Source organism: Nestor notabilis, unplaced genomic scaffold, assembly GCF_000696875.1.
Source record: "Nestor notabilis isolate BGI_N333 unplaced genomic scaffold, ASM69687v1 scaffold33448, whole genome shotgun sequence".
NCBI classification, from domain to species: domain Eukaryota; kingdom Metazoa; phylum Chordata; class Aves; order Psittaciformes; family Psittacidae; genus Nestor; species Nestor notabilis.
Window position 1 is genome coordinate 281 of NW_009939289.1, and position 16,688 is coordinate 16,968.

A 16,688-nucleotide genomic window follows, 5' to 3' on the forward strand; every position below is an offset into this window, starting at 1 on the left:
GTTTGCGCTGGTTAATCTTCTCTTTCGAGTTGAGCTGTATAGTTAGTCTGCTGCCTGCTGTGCATACATACAATTAACTGCGTAAAATCCCTTAGCAAATAGCTCTTGCAGAATAGTTCTTTAGGTCCTATTTGTGTTCCCTGTAGATAGATAATTGTAATTTCTCTTTGCAGCTGTGGTTTAATTTGGTGTTGTTGCACATGCGATGTAATTATGATGTAAGTTGCTGGCAATATTAATACCTCTCTTAATAGTGTATACTCCTGAGGATTTAAACGTTTTACTCTAATAGTTTGACATTTTTCTTTTTTTTTTTTTTTTTTTTTAACAAGGCTAAGTCTGTTCGAATAATGGATACACACATCAAGAAAATAGCACAGTTGCTGGACAATGATCAGGTTTTGGAAAAAGCTGGGTGAGAATCCTATTACAAAATCTTGTTGGGACTTCATGCATAAATACAGAGTAAATAAGTGTAGTTTGTATAAGCTATGTACTGTGTCCTTTCAAAACATTTATCATGTATCAAATTGAATGTATAAATACATGTCAAAGTATAAAACAGTTCCTGCAGAAAAAAACTTCTAAAGACTTTATGGCAATACAGGAATATTATGGGTAATGAAGTAATACATTAATTCAAATTCATTTTTTTTGTAGGCTGACCATGAAATGCAGTCTGCAGGGTGTTCATCCACCACACCAAGATTTTACTAAGTCACGTCCAGGACCAGATAATGGATCGCTGGTCATACATAGCAGCAAGACACATGATCTGCTGGTAGGAGAGTTTTGTTGCCAAATGGAGCAACTAGAAAACTAACGCATACCCTCTATAAATACAGAGTGAGGAATAAATGCGTTGATAGGCAGCTAATATGTTTCCTTACATATATTTGCGTATGCACACAGATGATAGATATAATCTCTGAAGTCATGGAATTACATGTTGTTTCTCTGCAGAGATGAATCAGTCTGTGAAGTCAGGCAAAACAGTAAAGGTAGATCAGTTGTTGATACTGCCTTTTTCTTCAGAAAAGGAGAAGATAATATGTACGCCTTTGAAGTTTGTGAGGCAGGTTTTGGAGATGCTTAATTTTGCTCTCTGGTAAATCACTGGGATATTTCTTTTAGTTATTCTATTAAACTCTCCTCTTTTCTTCCCTCCTGTCTTCTCCAAACTGAGCTCTCTTAATAGCTTACAGTCTGGGGGTGTACTGAGCGCTTCTTTTCCTTTGCATCCCACATCAAAAAGAGTATGCCAATACCTAAGATTGTGTTGTTCTTGGACATGCAGTGCCTACTAGCAGCTCTCCTTAGGACGTATATTTTTGTCACATTTGAACGGTACATTTCATTTCTCGTATTGCATTTATTTTTTCTTACTCTATAGAGAGTACAAATGAAGAAAATACAGTCTGAAAATGTGCAAACCTCTGAAGAATGGCTAAGAAACTACAGTTTAGAATCCTTGCAATTAACATTAGAGCACCTGGTAGATGAAGGCAATATTATTTTGTAAGTACAACACTGCCCTTTCTTTGGTCTGTCATTGTTGTGTACACCTCTGATGTTAATGATGCATAGTGTTCCAGGAATTCAAGAAATGGTGTTGAAGAGATAGAGTTTACAGGAGAGACTGTTACTGATTTTGAGTCCAGACTTTCTGAGTAAGTATCCGTCTTGTTTATGATTTTGATGTATATCTGATTCTGTACCCCCCTCACTCATAACTACATAATAAAAGCCTTAAATCTTAATTGGTTATCTGGGGGAACTTCAGAGTATCTCAGTATTAAATCCTTTCTGCTGAGGTTTAGGGTAGGTGATAATTCTGTGTCACTACAGCTGAGGTTTTATATTTTAATGAAGGTGCCAATCAGGCAGGTTTTGAACTGAAGCAGTTAGCTCATTTTAGAAAGGTGGCTAGTGAATGATTGAGTTTTCACAGGTGATACTGTGTATTTGTGGATTATGTTTACTGTAACTTGTGTTAGTTTCAAGTCATGGATCTAGTCAGGACAACTGAAGTTAAAAGTTTTCTAAGTGAATTTCAAATGTATAAAATCAAGGAAACTTAAATTGAGAAAAACATGTAATCAGTAGGTTGAATAAGCTGTAGAATAATCATAATGTTTTTGCTGGTCTTCACAATACCTGTATGACTGTTCGTAGGAGTGCCCCTACTTCAGCATACCTCACTCCCAAGGTCCGCCTTCAGTACTTGGGCCCTGAATCATCTAAGCAAACTATCTGCAGATCTGGTTTTAAAAAGAAGTAGCTTTTGTGTTTTGAAAAAGCAAAACCATTTTGCCCTTTAAAATGTTGATTTAAACTTTCTGTTTAAATTGTAAAAACTATGCATGTGGTATTAAAAATCAGTTGAAGCAAAACAATTTTAGAGGAAGCTAGCACTTTGTTTTACCTCAGGTTTTACTTACTTTGAAATGGAAATTGTTGAAAGTTACGCTGCAGTTAGTCTGGCACTTCAGTGAGTGTGCTGCCTTTCAATCATAAGATTATATTTCATGAATGTCTTAAGCAATAGTGTAGGTTGTATTAAATACATTTCCTGGCAATAACTTGTGTGTGCTGAACTAAATTCAGTTTTGCCTGAACTTCTGTTGTTCATGCGTACACATGGTAAATAACCCAGTCCTACCTCTGAACAGAATAAGCCAGCAACTGATTAGAAAACGTTCCAGTGTTCTGCTTTTTCAGACAGCCACATATTTAATCCAACTTTAGGAGAAGTAGTATTTAAATGGTTAACCTTGCAACCACCAGTTGTATGAGAACACTGGAAACAGTAGTTTTAAATACTGCTTCTCACAGATTTTGCATCTGTGAGAAGAAGGATGTGATGAAGACAAACAGTTGCTTGTAAGATTGATGCACAATGCAAGAGATTGCCTTAGCTAAATGTGTGCTATGCCTTTTGTCAGAGTGATTGAACTTTATCAGCAGCGAATTCAGTGGCTGTTGCAGGACAGCAGAAAGGTAACTTTAACTTTGCAGTATGCTTTTAGAATGGAACTGTATATGGCATTAAAGAATAAATTATTTTTTTGAATATTAGTGAAGTGTGGCTTCCATAACTTGTGTATTTTTGTTATCTACTCTGAGTTACACATCATATGCACTGATACTTAACTTGTCCATGGATTATTTTTCTTGATCTTTTCATTGGTATGTGGTATTCAGGTTTCTAGATTTAGTCTTTTTCTTTCTCATAGCAGTCTTAATCATCAAAACCTCTCGCTGACATTTAAACTGGAGTAGACAACGCTGAGCTTAACCTCTGAGGGAAGTGGAGCTCTCTTGTCCATTGTGCCCTCTCTTGCACAGCTGGTTAATCACTTACTGTGCCTAGCAGGGCGAATGCTCAGGAATTGGAAAAGGATATGACACCTTCTCAAAGGGGAGAGGGAAAGAAGCAGCATTCCAAAATCTGGCTTCCACAAAGCTGCTTGATTTAACCTAAAGGAGATGCTGTAGATAAGGTTATTTTTTATCCTTTCAAGTAATGAGTAGGTTGCTTGGCAAGGAAGTAATGGGATTCACTGGTGAGGATAAACTGGGAGCCAGTTTTAATTCTTCTTCCTTGGCTGTGTCGACTGTGTCATCTTTATGCTAAAGCACTTAACGTGCAAATAAATACCTAATATTTGATTTTAAAATGGTGGTGTACAGAATAAACAGTTAAATTATTAAGCGGTAGATAATCTTAGTATTTACAATGACTTTTCTCTTTTAAGGTGTTTGGCCTTATAAAAGGAACCAAAGTTGGACTTTTGGTTGATGTGTCTCATATAAGCTATGGACCTAGACTGCTGGATTTTCAGAAGGATCTTTTAGTAAGTCATAATAAAGCAGACTTTGGCAATTATAATGTATTAAGCAAGCCTTGGTGTAACTACAAGCCAGGAACTAAGTAGAAAAAAAAAAAACCTGCTTAAATTCATAATATACAATATATAAAACTTCTCTGTTGTAGTATGTTATGTTTTAAATGTCTTTGAAAGTGTAGTCTTTGTTCATGTCTAGACCCAAACTCCTCCAGTATGTACTGTAATAATAATACTTTCCTTATTAGTATTTGGAAGTTTCTCAATCCTCGTAACAGTATTCTCTATGGAGTAAACTTGCCTAACAGAAACAGCTGTAAGAGCTGGAACCAAGTTGTTTATAGCAAATATAGTTTCCTTACTCCTTGTGCTTGTCACAACAAGACGCACTCCACAATTACAGTCAGAACCTTGGTAGGTTAGTAACTTCCTCAAGTTCCAGAAAAGAAGCTTGTACTTTATTGTGCTTTCTATTTTTATAAAATTCTCATAGTCTGGTTTGCTCAGCCTTAATACCTGAACTATTTTTTAGCTCTACCCTTGAATATGTGTTAAATGTTTTTAGTAATTACTCTGTGGGTGAATAGGCCCATTCTAGATCAGTATGTTGTTGCATGTGCTCATCAGGTGAAGAGAAAACCTGATACTAGTTCAACAAATACTCCCTGCCTCTTGTCCCATTTAACAAATTGCTGGGATTACCAGAGGTTTGCAAGTTTTGTCTCTCTGTTCATTACCAGATATTTGAATCTGTGTGACTTCTGAATGGAAGCCTTTCTCTGTGGTACCTGAAAATACTGCTGTCAACTATTTTTAGGAAATTACTGGTTTTAGTCTTTTACATAATAACACTACTAGAAGCAACATGGATAGTAATGCAATAACATTTCTTAATTTATTAGTGCTTAATAGATGAACAGCTGTGTTATAAGAAGCAACTGTACTGCCTCTCATTCAGTGCAGAAATGTCACCTCTGTGGGAGAGTCCAAAAAACATCAATGTTCATGTGTAAGTAAGTTTCTCTCCAAAATAAAGGTTTTTCAAACAGAGTCTCCATTTAGTTAGAGCAATCTCTTGTAGATAATAGTGTTTTTCATCTTGTGCCTGCAGTGGTTTTTAAGAAAGGAAAAAAGTAATGAATCTTCAGTGCAGTCAGTGATTTCAATCTGGTTGTTCATGCATAAAGTATCTTAGCAGCTCCTGTGGTTTGTAGTAATCTTCATAATCTATCTTATTTAGCACCTACATGTTAAGTGTACATGGTCCTTTTTCTGTTTCACCCCCCCAGGCTACATGAAGCAAGACAGTGGATACAACAGCTGGAGCCTGGTCGAGGCTGCAATTTGCTGAAAGGCTTAAAACACGTCCTTATGATGAAAGAACTCAATTCTCTGGTTGTTATTGTAGGAAGCTGGTAAATTTGTTATCTGTCCTAACCACCAGTTTTAACTTGGGTACAGAACTGGCTCAAGAATCTGAACCTGATAGAAAAATAAATAGAAAATTTAACATCCAGGGTTTATGTATGTTTAGTTCATATCCCTGATCTTGTTTATTTCTTCCAGTTTTTACTAGTTCTAAATCTCTTTTCTGATACAAAGCTACATTTTTGCTTTGCAGATCAGTTATCACACTAATCCACTGGAAGTCTGCTAGCTCTAATTTTACATTAGTGAAAGTCCTTCAGCACCATTAAGGATGTCACTTAAAGGGGCCACACTGCTGGGTTAGATCAGATGATTAGCTAGACTTTGCTGTAAAATGGCATTAAGCATTCAAATATAGCTTTGAATGTGAGACCACATTCTCTGTGTGATCTCAGTGGTGCTGATGGAAAACTTAAAATGTCTGATTTAAGTATATGAAAAGAGGCTGAGATTAGATAAATTATGGATTTAAATTCTGCAGTACTACTGTTGTAAAAATCTGCAGTACTGGAGTCAGGATTACAAGCAAAAGATTACAGTAAGGATTTTGGGAGTGTTACTGTACTCTGAATTTATTATTTATTTTAAATATGCAAAAATGGGATGATGTAACTTTAGGCAAGATTGATATTTAGGGAGATTGAGATTACACTTCAACTAATTTACTGAATGCTCAGGTTTCAATTGAAAGGTTCCAAGTTTTGCTTAGATCTGCTTTGAGCAGAAGGCAAAGGTTTATAGTATGTGCACGTGAAAACTTCATTAATTTCTGTCCCTGGCAGAACTGTAGCTGGAAGGAAGGGATTTTACTGGCCACCTAACTAGTCACTTAGGGTGGCTGAGTTCTAAACACAAAGCAAAGTTTTACTTTCCTTAATGAAGACAATGGACATCCTTCCAGGTTGAAGATCTGAGTTAAAAGCTTTTCTATCCAGTTTGTCACAGTGGGCAAAATCACAATTCCCAATTTTTAGCTTCCAGGGCTAGCAATGAATAACTTGGAACATTTCATCCACAAGCCATTGTGAACTAGAATAGAATCTTAGTGCTTTTGTTACCCTTCAGGTTTTCAGGACAGAACCAAAACTGTAGTAGTGGTACCTCAGTAATGGTTAAAAGAGGGAGAGGAGGTCAAGCTGTGCTAAATGACTGGATTACATTCACATGATTTGTTATTTGTTTCCCATTCATTTTCTTCTCTGTCTTCAGTATGGTCTTTTTCCTGCATTTGATCACTGCCATTGTTAATTTCCCCCGCCCCTTATTTATTTATTTATATCAGCCCTGATCAGTCCTTGGAAATTCTGTCTGACTATGCTCAGCAGTGTATGCTGGGGAGAAAACTGCACATCCATGCTGTTACATATGATTGCAGCAGTCCTGCTTCTCTTGTAAGTAATTGTGTTAGTACTTCTTTAAGTGTCCTGTCATTTGTCTCCTGTTCAGCTGCTGTGTCTTCTCACATAGACTTGTGGGGAAGCTAACCTACTCATTAAAGAGTTCTTGATCTAGCATTGTATTTGCACACATGAAAAAATCTGTTTTGGAGTATTTATCTTGGTTCATACTAAAGCCAGAAGTGGCAACCAAGTGGTGTTGACAGGCTTAGCAGCTGAAGGGAAGCAGTTATTTCCGGATAATCATCCTCTGTGTTTACAGAGAAGACTCTGGGGCTGAGAGCTCTTTTGCAGGTGAAAGCAGAAAGATAGCCAATATTGCAGTAAGGACAAGCGGGTATGGAGAAGGATCATAGGAAAAAGGCAGGGACTTGGGAGCGAGATCATATGAGCATGGCAGTCTCTGGATGTGAATATTTCGGTACAGAATAGCATCCGACTAGTAGACTTACTCAAAGTGGTGAATATGAGCAATGGTTTGGGATGTTGGCAGTGACTGCCTGAAGGAAGAGGAGGACAGAAGGATAAGCAGATACTTTTGATTAGCTTCTTCATAGGAACTTGGATTTAGGTGTTGATTGCTTGTTTAAGCTTTTCCCTAAGGCATGTAGTAACTTTGGTAGTAGGGAGGACATGACTGAAATCCTGGTTTGAAGAGAATCCTAGAATAGTTTGGGTTGGAATGGACCTTCAAATGTCACCTAGTCCAACCCCCCTGCAATGAACAGAAGGTTCTTCAATGAGCAGAAGATTGGATGCAGGAAGGGGATTGCAGTGGTAGATAGTATGAGAGAAGGAGCTGGGAGAGATGAAAAAAGCAGGAAGGTATTTAAGAGGTAATTATGGGCAGGGGAAGGATAACCTAGCGTTTGTACTTGTAGACTTCAGTAATATGCCTTTGATCTGAGTAGCACGAGCCTGCCCTCCAAGGAAGGGAATGTGACTGGCATTTTAACACAAGGTGAATAAACTTGACCCTTATTGCCTATTTTGTAAATTCTTTACTGAGTTGATATTTAAGCTGTATTAAAATAAGAAAGAAAACAATGGAAACATAATTACTTTGGCTTTTTCATTACATGTACCTCAAAGCTTCTTTCTCTGTCTCTAATTGAGAATTGAATTCCAACAACCCACATTATCAAAAGAGACTACTGAATCAAAGTAACTGTTTTTCTTCCTATTTATATATGTAGGCAGTTCTAAAGAACCTTGCAGAAGCTGTAAGAGGCCGTTACCATTGCTACTTTTCAAAGGCAGAGGTAGGTGACAGCTAGAGAGGCAACACATTTTTCTCTGATGATTCTTCACTTTGAAAGGTAAATTAATTATCATCCGAGTAGAAGTTTATAGCAAGATCTGGTGCTGAAAGTCTCCATCATAGTAGTGCTAAGGATGTGGTCAATAAACCTGTGGTTAATTCCTTTTGCAACTGAAAATGCTTTCCTAAAAGCACAATAAATTTTGCAGATGATGTTCACTGACTTAAAGCTGATGAATAGGATGAAAGCAGTGGCTTGTTGTAGACTGATTCAAAATAATGAAATAATATCTTGTTTATTACATGATGACTAAATTATCTGCGGTGCATTAGATACATTTACACTCAGTTCTCTTATTCCAGGCAATCTTGTATAGATGTATGTACATCAAGGTAAGAAAGCTGAATTTAATTGGTGTTTGAATAGTAGTTAACTTATTTTTCCCCTTTGTTTTCATATGTACAGAATTTTGATAGCAGTGACTTTCAACTGCTACTTCAGGAATCCCAGAAGGCTAAGGACCTACTCAGGAGCATCAAGGAGACTTTCCAAAGAAGAATTGGTGACTCACTTGTTGGTAGAATGGCAGATGTATGTATCTTGTTATTTTCAGATGTACTTCAGATATGTTGAAGTATCAGGGTAGAAGTTTTTAGTGTTTACTATATGGAAAAAAAAAATATATATATATAATTAATCAGGTACTTTGATAAGTGAACTTTGAATACTATGTATTGGCCATCCATTGTAAGAGCGAATTAAGGCCAAAACCAGTAAAGGAGACATTTCTCTGCAATGCAGCAAGTTTTATAAACCAACAAAAATATGATGACAAGAACATTGTGCCGTGATCATGATGGAAGTCTAAGAGAACCACTGGCCTAACTGTATGTATGATCATTTAAATGAAGTTTCAGTAGTCCTTTAAATTGGTAAAAAGATACTTCTCCATGATCAAGATGGAGAGTTACTTGAGTTGCAAAATAATAAGGGCTTGCCTAGATCTATTACTAGGATTGAAGTTAGGAAGCTACAGTCTGCCTGTTACACATCTGTCTCTTTGTTAGTCCTAGTTTATCATGAGGATTTGGGGCCATTTGTTCTGTAGCAGTTGTCTTGGTAATGTTTCTGGTTTTATGCTTTATTTGACCAACATACCAGGGGTTGGTTCTTTGTTTGTTTGTTTTTTCTCCAATAATGTTACTTCTAAATACTCTTGATGAAATAAGTATGAGGAAGAAAAAGAATCTCCTGTGATTTTTCTTTTTTTCTGTGGGATATTTGGAAATTCTAGTTCTGCTTTGATCTGGTAGAGAGTTTATTTACTTATGGCTGTCTTTCACCTTGTCTTATGTGGAAATATGCATCTCTCTTTTGCCTTACTCTCATCTCTACTTTTTAGGGGCCTAGAAGCTTAGGAAGTAGCTAAATTTGCCTACAGTCACTAAACGTGAAAGCTAAAAATTTGTCAGCACTGCTCCTTTTCCTAGTTACTTTTCTTGGAAAAGATGATTTCCTGTATGTATAACCATCATCTTTCCATTCTCCTGTGGGTTTTTGCATTGTGGCAAGCACAGTGGAGTTAATGGAACATTGTCCCCCAAACCCATCTTTAGCAAGATCAATTATCGCTATTTTCAAATTGCTTATTGAAATCCCAACAGTTTGAACATAAGTAAAACATAAGTAAAAGTGGATATTTTGGATTATGGGTAAAAAAAAAATACATATATATATATATGCTAAAAGTTGCAAGAGTTTTTCTTAAAATCCAATTTAGGTTTCCATAGGATTTGCAAGTACAGCACCTTCTAACTTCTTCCCAAAGCCTCCAAAGCATGAAGGACCATTGGTTATTCAAACACCATGTGCCCTGGCCAAAACCTCAAAAGAATGGTTGAAGACATATGGATTGAAAGGTAGCACAGAAAGAAAAGCTTAACAGGTATGACACATGAATACAAGGCAGAGCATGTGTTCTATTTCATTTCTTTGTTTCTTGCTATAGCTAAAAAGTTAAACCTTTATCAAGTTCTGGCTCCCAGTGCTTTCTCTCCTGTGGAAGAATTTGTACCTATTCTTAAAAAAACAGTATCATCAACTCTACATGAGGTAGGTAATGAGGACTTTTTCTGATTTTCTTTTTTCTTCCTTTTTTCTTTCAATTTGTACATTTCTCTATTTAAAATCAGTACTTTAGTGAAATTCTACAGGTTTTAATTGAAATTTGAGTCACTGATTCAGATCAAATACTTGAGTTATTCTTAAGAATGATTCAGGAAGGAATTCCATGTTACTGTAGCTTATATAGGCTTCTGTAAACATATAACTGTATTATTTATCCTTCTAGAAAGCAATGATGCAGTTTGAATGGTATGATGGAACTGTGAAAAATATCCATGTTGACCTGCCGGTGTTGTACAACTATCAGGTGAGTTGTCTTTAGTGATATGATACGGCCTTGGAAAGGCTAGATAATCATCTAGCTAGTTGTGTCCACTATGAAATGATGAGATCCAAATCTAAGAAGTTCTATGTGATTGCGAAATGGTCACATGAGGAGTAATTCACTCTGAAGTTATTTTTTTTTACCAAGAGTAGCATTTTAGCCTCGACAGTGCTCCTACAACACGTAATCTTAAAACTACTGGTGCACCAGGAGGATGTTTCAACTGTATGAGGTATTGAGGTCTTCATTTGCTCTTTTAAGTGTAGAAGAAGCAGAGATACATAAATATACAGATAACATCATGAAGGCTGATGAAATTCTTGCAGGCAGTAGCTATTCCTGAGGATTTCCTCCTTGGTAAGAATGCAGGTCATCAGAGGGTGGACCAGGTTTAATGAAGTAGAAGGGTAGAAGGTGCTTGGAGATATTTGCAGGTAGGGTGTCTTATATAGTGGTCTATTCATTCTTTTTCTTTTTCGCTTTTCTGTGAAGCTCCAGTAGCAGTTGTGGCAGAGGGCTGTGTGAATGTTTCCAGGCAGGGCAAATACTTCTTTAAAATGGAGGAGGGGTGAGAAATCTGTAGAATTCTATAGTTGGGTCAAAAAGGAGAGTGTAAAGTTTAACTAGCTGACATGGAAGCAGCTTCTGGCTCCTTGATCACCATCACATGTGTGTGTTTTGTGCTCCAAAAGCATGCTACCTTATAGCTTTATTTCTGAATTCAGTGTCCCTTTTCTAGCTTGATTTGCCTTCATACACAAGCTTGCAAAGGTCATGTTCTGTAGAGTTTGGACAAATTGCCTTAATGTCTTCAAATTGATACTATGTTAAAGAATGATACGTGTTTGAAAATACTGTGTTTATTTTAAATGATGTGTTTTGTTATGAACGCTGCCTAAAAATGCTATTTAAGAAATGAGAAGCTTGTAAAAAAGACCTTTAGACCCTTAGTTGTTTTTTTATCATTGTCTGTTCTTATGGACTGTATTCTCTTTATCTTTACAAAGAATGAAATGCTGCTGTCAAAATGAATGAAATGCATTAATTTTTTCATTACTCTGCTGTCGTGTTACACGTTACATGTCATGCCACATTGCATTTGGCAATAAAAGACTTACTTGAACTTTTAACTTAAATTTTCTGTATTTTATCCATAGAAACTCCTTGTTAAAATGGTAAGAATCTACGAGAAACGAATTGACTGGCTATCTGTTGCTAGCAGAAGAATATGGGGAAGTGTTTGTGAAAGGAGGTATCGTACTTTGATAGTTCTTTCTTCACGTATGGTTCTAGTTTGCCAGCCTTTGCACTTTGTGGAAGTCAGCACCAAGGAACACAGGGCAGAAAACAGTCAAGAAGTAGAGACAATGGTTGCAGATATGACTAGTGTAAGCAGTCCACTTTTGAAAACAGATATTGATATTAAGCTTTTTTAATAATCCAGTGAATGTAAAGAATCCAGTGATCATTGGTCAACACAAAATGGCAATTTCCATGACTCAGGATGAGACTCCTAAATTTGAGTTATCTGGCAAGTAAGCCCTTGGGGAATGTTCTATCATAAATCAAACATGAAGACAACCTGATGGCCAGAGGTGTTGTTTACAGTCAGCTTTCACACATGCTCTTAGTATTTATGTCTAGAATTTTTCTGCACAAAGGAGGTGGTTGGTTGAAGCTCGTCTTCCCATAAGAACCCATGAGAGTCATCCATGCTTTTCAGGCATGTTTTGGATATTCAAGTACAGAGAAGAAAGAGGACCTGTTTAGGGTTCAACAGCCATTATGGCACTATATGTGGTGGCACCCTGATTGTTGTGTAGCTTGAGAAACATAGAACCATACAATGGTTTGGGTTGGAAGGTACCTTAAAGCTCATCTAGTTCCAGTCCCCTGCCGTGGGCACTTTCCACTAGAGCAGGTTGCTCCAAGCCCCATCCAACCTGGCCTTTAACACTGCCAGAGATGGGGCAGCCACAGGTTCTCTGGGGAACCTGTGCCAGTGGCTCAGCACCCTCAGAATTTTCCATTGTTGTTACTACTTTTTTTAAACCTCACCTTATGTTTTGCAGATTTTTTTCTAAATTCAGATTGTGTTTATACATTTTGATAAACAGCTAGAAAATACTTTCTCTGGCAAGTTAGAGTATAGTGAAGATAAGAATGTGCAATTAAGATTTGTCGCTTTTCTTTGATGAATAATGTATTTCTTATCTAGGGTGGTTATACTTGTTGATATATCAGTGACAAACTCTATGTACATCATCCATATCCAACATTCTTTGCGACTTTTACTTGAAGAACAAATGTCAAACAAGGATTGCTTCAATATTATAGCGTAAGCAACTCTTTAAGGTTCTTTTAAAATAATTGTAGCACATTGCAATGAAAGAAGTGTGCTGATTGTAGTTACTAATGGACATATTTTAGATTTTTTCATTGTATTTAACATTTTATGATGGAGAGTACCACCAATTTGTTGTTACTGGATAAGTGCATGGATCAGATGTACAGACACCAGATTAGTAATTAAAAATCACGGTTTTGGATGATGCTTACTGGAACTGATTGTGTCATATGTGTTACAAATTCTCTTCCTGCTAGATTGTTCATAGCAGTATTAATTCATATGTTAAGTTTTTACTGGAAGAGGCTATTGGTGTCTCAGGTGGTGTAACTGAGAACGCCCTTTACATTTACAGTAACTCCCATACTTTTTAATTATATAATAGTACTAAAATTCTGTACTCAACACTGGGAGTCAGAAACATATGGCACAATTGCTGAACAGCAGCTGGACAGGTTTATGACTGGCAGGTAAAAGCAAGAGACAGCAGCTCATGGAGTTCCAAACCTGGTGGGAGAACAGAGCCCTTACCCCTCAAAAGACATACAGGCAGCATCTGAAGATTGGAGTGTTTTTTTTGTCACAATCCTTCTGCTGAGCTTTTTACCAGCTCATTTAGGGTCCTGTTCAGAAAGAAGGATGTAGTCTGGCCCACTGCCTTGAAAATCTGACAACCCCTGAGTGGTGGATAAATGTGCATAATTAAATGGTTTGAAATAGAAAGTAGCTATTTTACAGGCAATTTTACATCTGTAATACCCCAAATGAGAGTTTTCTTTTAAGGTGAATTTCTTCCTTTTGCTTGTTCTAAAGTAAAATCTGAAAATTAATTGCTGTTATTTTCCATTGCTGTGAAAGATTTGGGAGTGATATTGTGCCTTGGCAGCTGGAACTGGTTCCTTCCCAACCAGAAAACTTACAAAAGGCTTGGAGGTAGGATCAAATAACTTTGCCATACATCTGAATGTGAAGCGATCATAGGTACTGACACAGGTAGAACCGAGAAACAGATTTGTGAACAATTTAGAAAACTAGTAAGTTTAATATACTATAATGATACATTGCTGTGAATTGTTCTACACTGATTGTTAGAATTATAGAATAGTTAGGGTTGGAAAGGCCCTTAAGATCATGCAGTTCCAACCCCCCTGCCATGGGCAGGGACACCTCACACTAAACCATGTCCCCCAAGACTCTGTCCAACCTGGCCTTGAACACTGCCAGGGAGGGAGCATTCACAACTTCCTTGGGCAACCTGTGCCAGTGTCTCACCACCCTCACTGTGAAGAACTTCTTCCTTATATCTAATCTAAACTTCCCCTGTTTAAGTTTAAACCCATTACCCCTTGTCCTACCACTACAGTCCCTAATGAAGAGTCCCTCCCCAGCATCCTTGTAGGCCCCCTTCAGATACTGGAAGGCTGCTATGAGGTCTCCACGCAGCCTTCTCTTCTCCAGGCCGAACAGCCCCAACTTTTTCAGCCTGTCTTCATACAGATTCATGTGTTCATGATGGATTGTTGTGAAAACAGCATATAAAGTTTAATGTGTTGCAGTGACTTTGTATTTTTTATGTATGCAGAATATATATTTACACATGTACGGAAGTGTCTGTGTGAGAAATGCACAGGTGACATGATGAGTTGAAAACTGATTCAAATTGAACTGGGATGTGAAAGCTAAATTATGTTTTTTCCTCACATACACTGGAAACAAATCCTGGGTTTCTCTTTGTGGAATCACACCCTTGGTGGTTTCATTACACTTCTGTCATTTCATTTTTATTCCTGTAAGTTCTAGTTCTGCTATATTACAATTTTTCCACATAAGAGAGAATTCTACCCTCTCTATGCTCCAGATCTTACCTTAAAATCTAGTTGTCCGTGGCAGTACAGAAACTAGAACAAATAATTTTGGTCATTATATAATCTGGTTTTGCTCTCTGTCTGTCAAAAATTGTAGACTCCAGAGCAGTGGTATTTAAGAGTTTCCATTCTCTTTATTGCTTTAAGCAGAAACAAAAGGTTTTGTTGCTTCATTCTTCAAACTGTAAACATCTTTTTTTTTAGGTGGGTGTTAAGCCTGCAGTGCAAAGGGAGTAGAAATTTCATGAGTGCACTCAGGAGAGCTGTGGAAATAGATTTCAAAGACAAGGATAAACACAAATCACAAGGACTTTACCTGCTGACCACTGGAATACCTGATCAGGAAACAGTGAGTATTATTGCAGGTTTTGCAGCCTTTCTGTAAGTTCCCATTTTTTGTTTCTTTTTCTTTTCTAGTCATCATAGCTTGTTGGCAAATACTTCTTCTTTACATATCTAAGCCAGCACAACTGTGAGGATCTTAAACTTCCATTTCTGCAGTTGCTCATTGAGTGTTGGGGGTAGCAATTGTGAATTATAGCAATTATTAATAATGTGTGAATCACAGAAAATTCAGGAAGTGTTTCTAGGATTCCCTTCCCACTCCAGCTCTGGCCATCATTTCACTACAAATTTCTGAGCTTGAACAAACCAACTCTGATTTTTTTTGTATGATATTATTTCTTATAGCTCATGGAAACAAAGCCACAAATAGTTTTACTGTGGAAATCCATAGTGTAGTAACTGTAATCCATTGCTTGGATATATGTTTGTAGTGCATGTGCTCTGCGACTAAGTCATGTGCAGAGCTTAGAGTTTCTGAACCTATGGTAACCCAACTGCAGTAACCATGCATGCACAGTAGGGTGTCTCTTGCTTTTCTTACCAAACTTCTGGAAATTCTGGGCAAACCTAAGAAATCATTAAAAGCCTTTGTGAATAATAAGAAAACAAAGGATGCATACAAAAAGCCAAATGGGTAGTTCTGTCCCTATTTCTTTGCTTCAGTGCATGGCTATCTTGAAGTCCATGGCCTATGTCTTTGATTTCCATAGTTACCCCATCTCACTTCTTGGCTGCAGTAATGCTGTTGCCATTGTCACTAGTAATAGTCACAGGTTTGGTGTATATGCATGAATTGAGGAGGCATTCAGCTACTCAGGGTATGTTCCTGGACTGACTTGCTCAGGTTGCGAGTGTTTGTACATCAGTTCAGTGGAGTAGGTGGGAGCTCATCTGAGGCAGAGGGTCACTACTGATAAGTTAATTTTTTTTCCCCTCCCCTCTGTGTTCCAGCACACAATCAGTGCATATGTGGCTGAGGTTTGCAGAGGTTTTGATTTACAGCTTCATGTCTGTCTGTTCAGTGTAATGGAGGAGATTGACTCTAATGGGATCGTTCCAGCCCGCTATGCTAACCCAACTGAAACTGCAATTGCTTTTAAAGAAATAGTACAGGGATCCTATGGGAGATTTCATTGGTTTGGAGAAGAAGGTATGTGAAAAGGAAAGTCAGCACATACTTCTTTTTCATTAAATAATATTTATTAGTGCCCCCCCATCAAGTAGTTTACTTTTTTAGAATGTGATAGTATTATGCTAGCACTGAGATATAACCAGAGGTCCTAGTTTGATTGGGGCTTTCAGTTGTATTGCAGAATATTATAAAAAAGCCTTAATGCATGAATTTGATTTTTTTCCCCCCTGTTTGAATTCTGTTAGGTATTTTAAAGATGTGCATTTAAAATGTAGTTGCTAATGTGTTAGGTCCAGACTGCCTGGACCTAAAAGGAAAACAAAGGCTTACAGGAAACAAAGGCTTTTTGATTCTTTCAGTTGATAATTTGGCAAGCTTTACAAATTGCTGTATATTTTAAAAAAGCTGATTAGCATGTATTTGATTATTAGGTATTTTTGAAAGTGATGACATCACTATTATTGTGTCTGAAATGGAAAAAGCAAACAAGTACTCCCAAAAGGTATGAATTATATGTATCTTTTTAAGTTTTGTGTTTCTTCAGAAAAAAATACAACCGTTTTTGTTCAGCTGACAGTGCAGAAGATTGGACAAAATGAAAATCCTTGTAAAATG

General features: G+C 37.2%; 1 protein-coding gene across 1 annotated transcript in view; it reads left to right on the forward strand.

The window, feature by feature from the left end:
* Positions 1 to 350: 350 nt before the first annotated feature.
* VWA3A (von Willebrand factor A domain containing 3A) overlaps positions 351 to 16,688 on the forward strand; it is a 28,678-nt gene continuing 12,340 nt past the window's right edge. Inside the window, exons 1-20 of the mRNA XM_010019780.1 lie at positions 351 to 415; positions 661 to 748; positions 1,394 to 1,518; positions 1,596 to 1,670; positions 2,946 to 3,000; positions 3,759 to 3,857; positions 4,751 to 4,857; positions 5,138 to 5,263; positions 6,559 to 6,667; positions 7,870 to 7,935; positions 8,401 to 8,526; positions 9,716 to 9,854; positions 9,944 to 10,047; positions 10,286 to 10,366; positions 11,542 to 11,636; positions 12,603 to 12,722; positions 13,590 to 13,664; positions 14,801 to 14,945; positions 15,893 to 16,091; positions 16,505 to 16,575. Coding sequence (XP_010018082.1) covers positions 351 to 415; positions 661 to 748; positions 1,394 to 1,518; positions 1,596 to 1,670; positions 2,946 to 3,000; positions 3,759 to 3,857; positions 4,751 to 4,857; positions 5,138 to 5,263; positions 6,559 to 6,667; positions 7,870 to 7,935; positions 8,401 to 8,526; positions 9,716 to 9,854; positions 9,944 to 10,047; positions 10,286 to 10,366; positions 11,542 to 11,636; positions 12,603 to 12,722; positions 13,590 to 13,664; positions 14,801 to 14,945; positions 15,893 to 16,091; positions 16,505 to 16,575 — 2,070 coding nt within the window. The remainder of the gene's footprint in view (positions 416 to 660; positions 749 to 1,393; positions 1,519 to 1,595; positions 1,671 to 2,945; positions 3,001 to 3,758; positions 3,858 to 4,750; positions 4,858 to 5,137; positions 5,264 to 6,558; positions 6,668 to 7,869; positions 7,936 to 8,400; positions 8,527 to 9,715; positions 9,855 to 9,943; positions 10,048 to 10,285; positions 10,367 to 11,541; positions 11,637 to 12,602; positions 12,723 to 13,589; positions 13,665 to 14,800; positions 14,946 to 15,892; positions 16,092 to 16,504; positions 16,576 to 16,688) is intronic.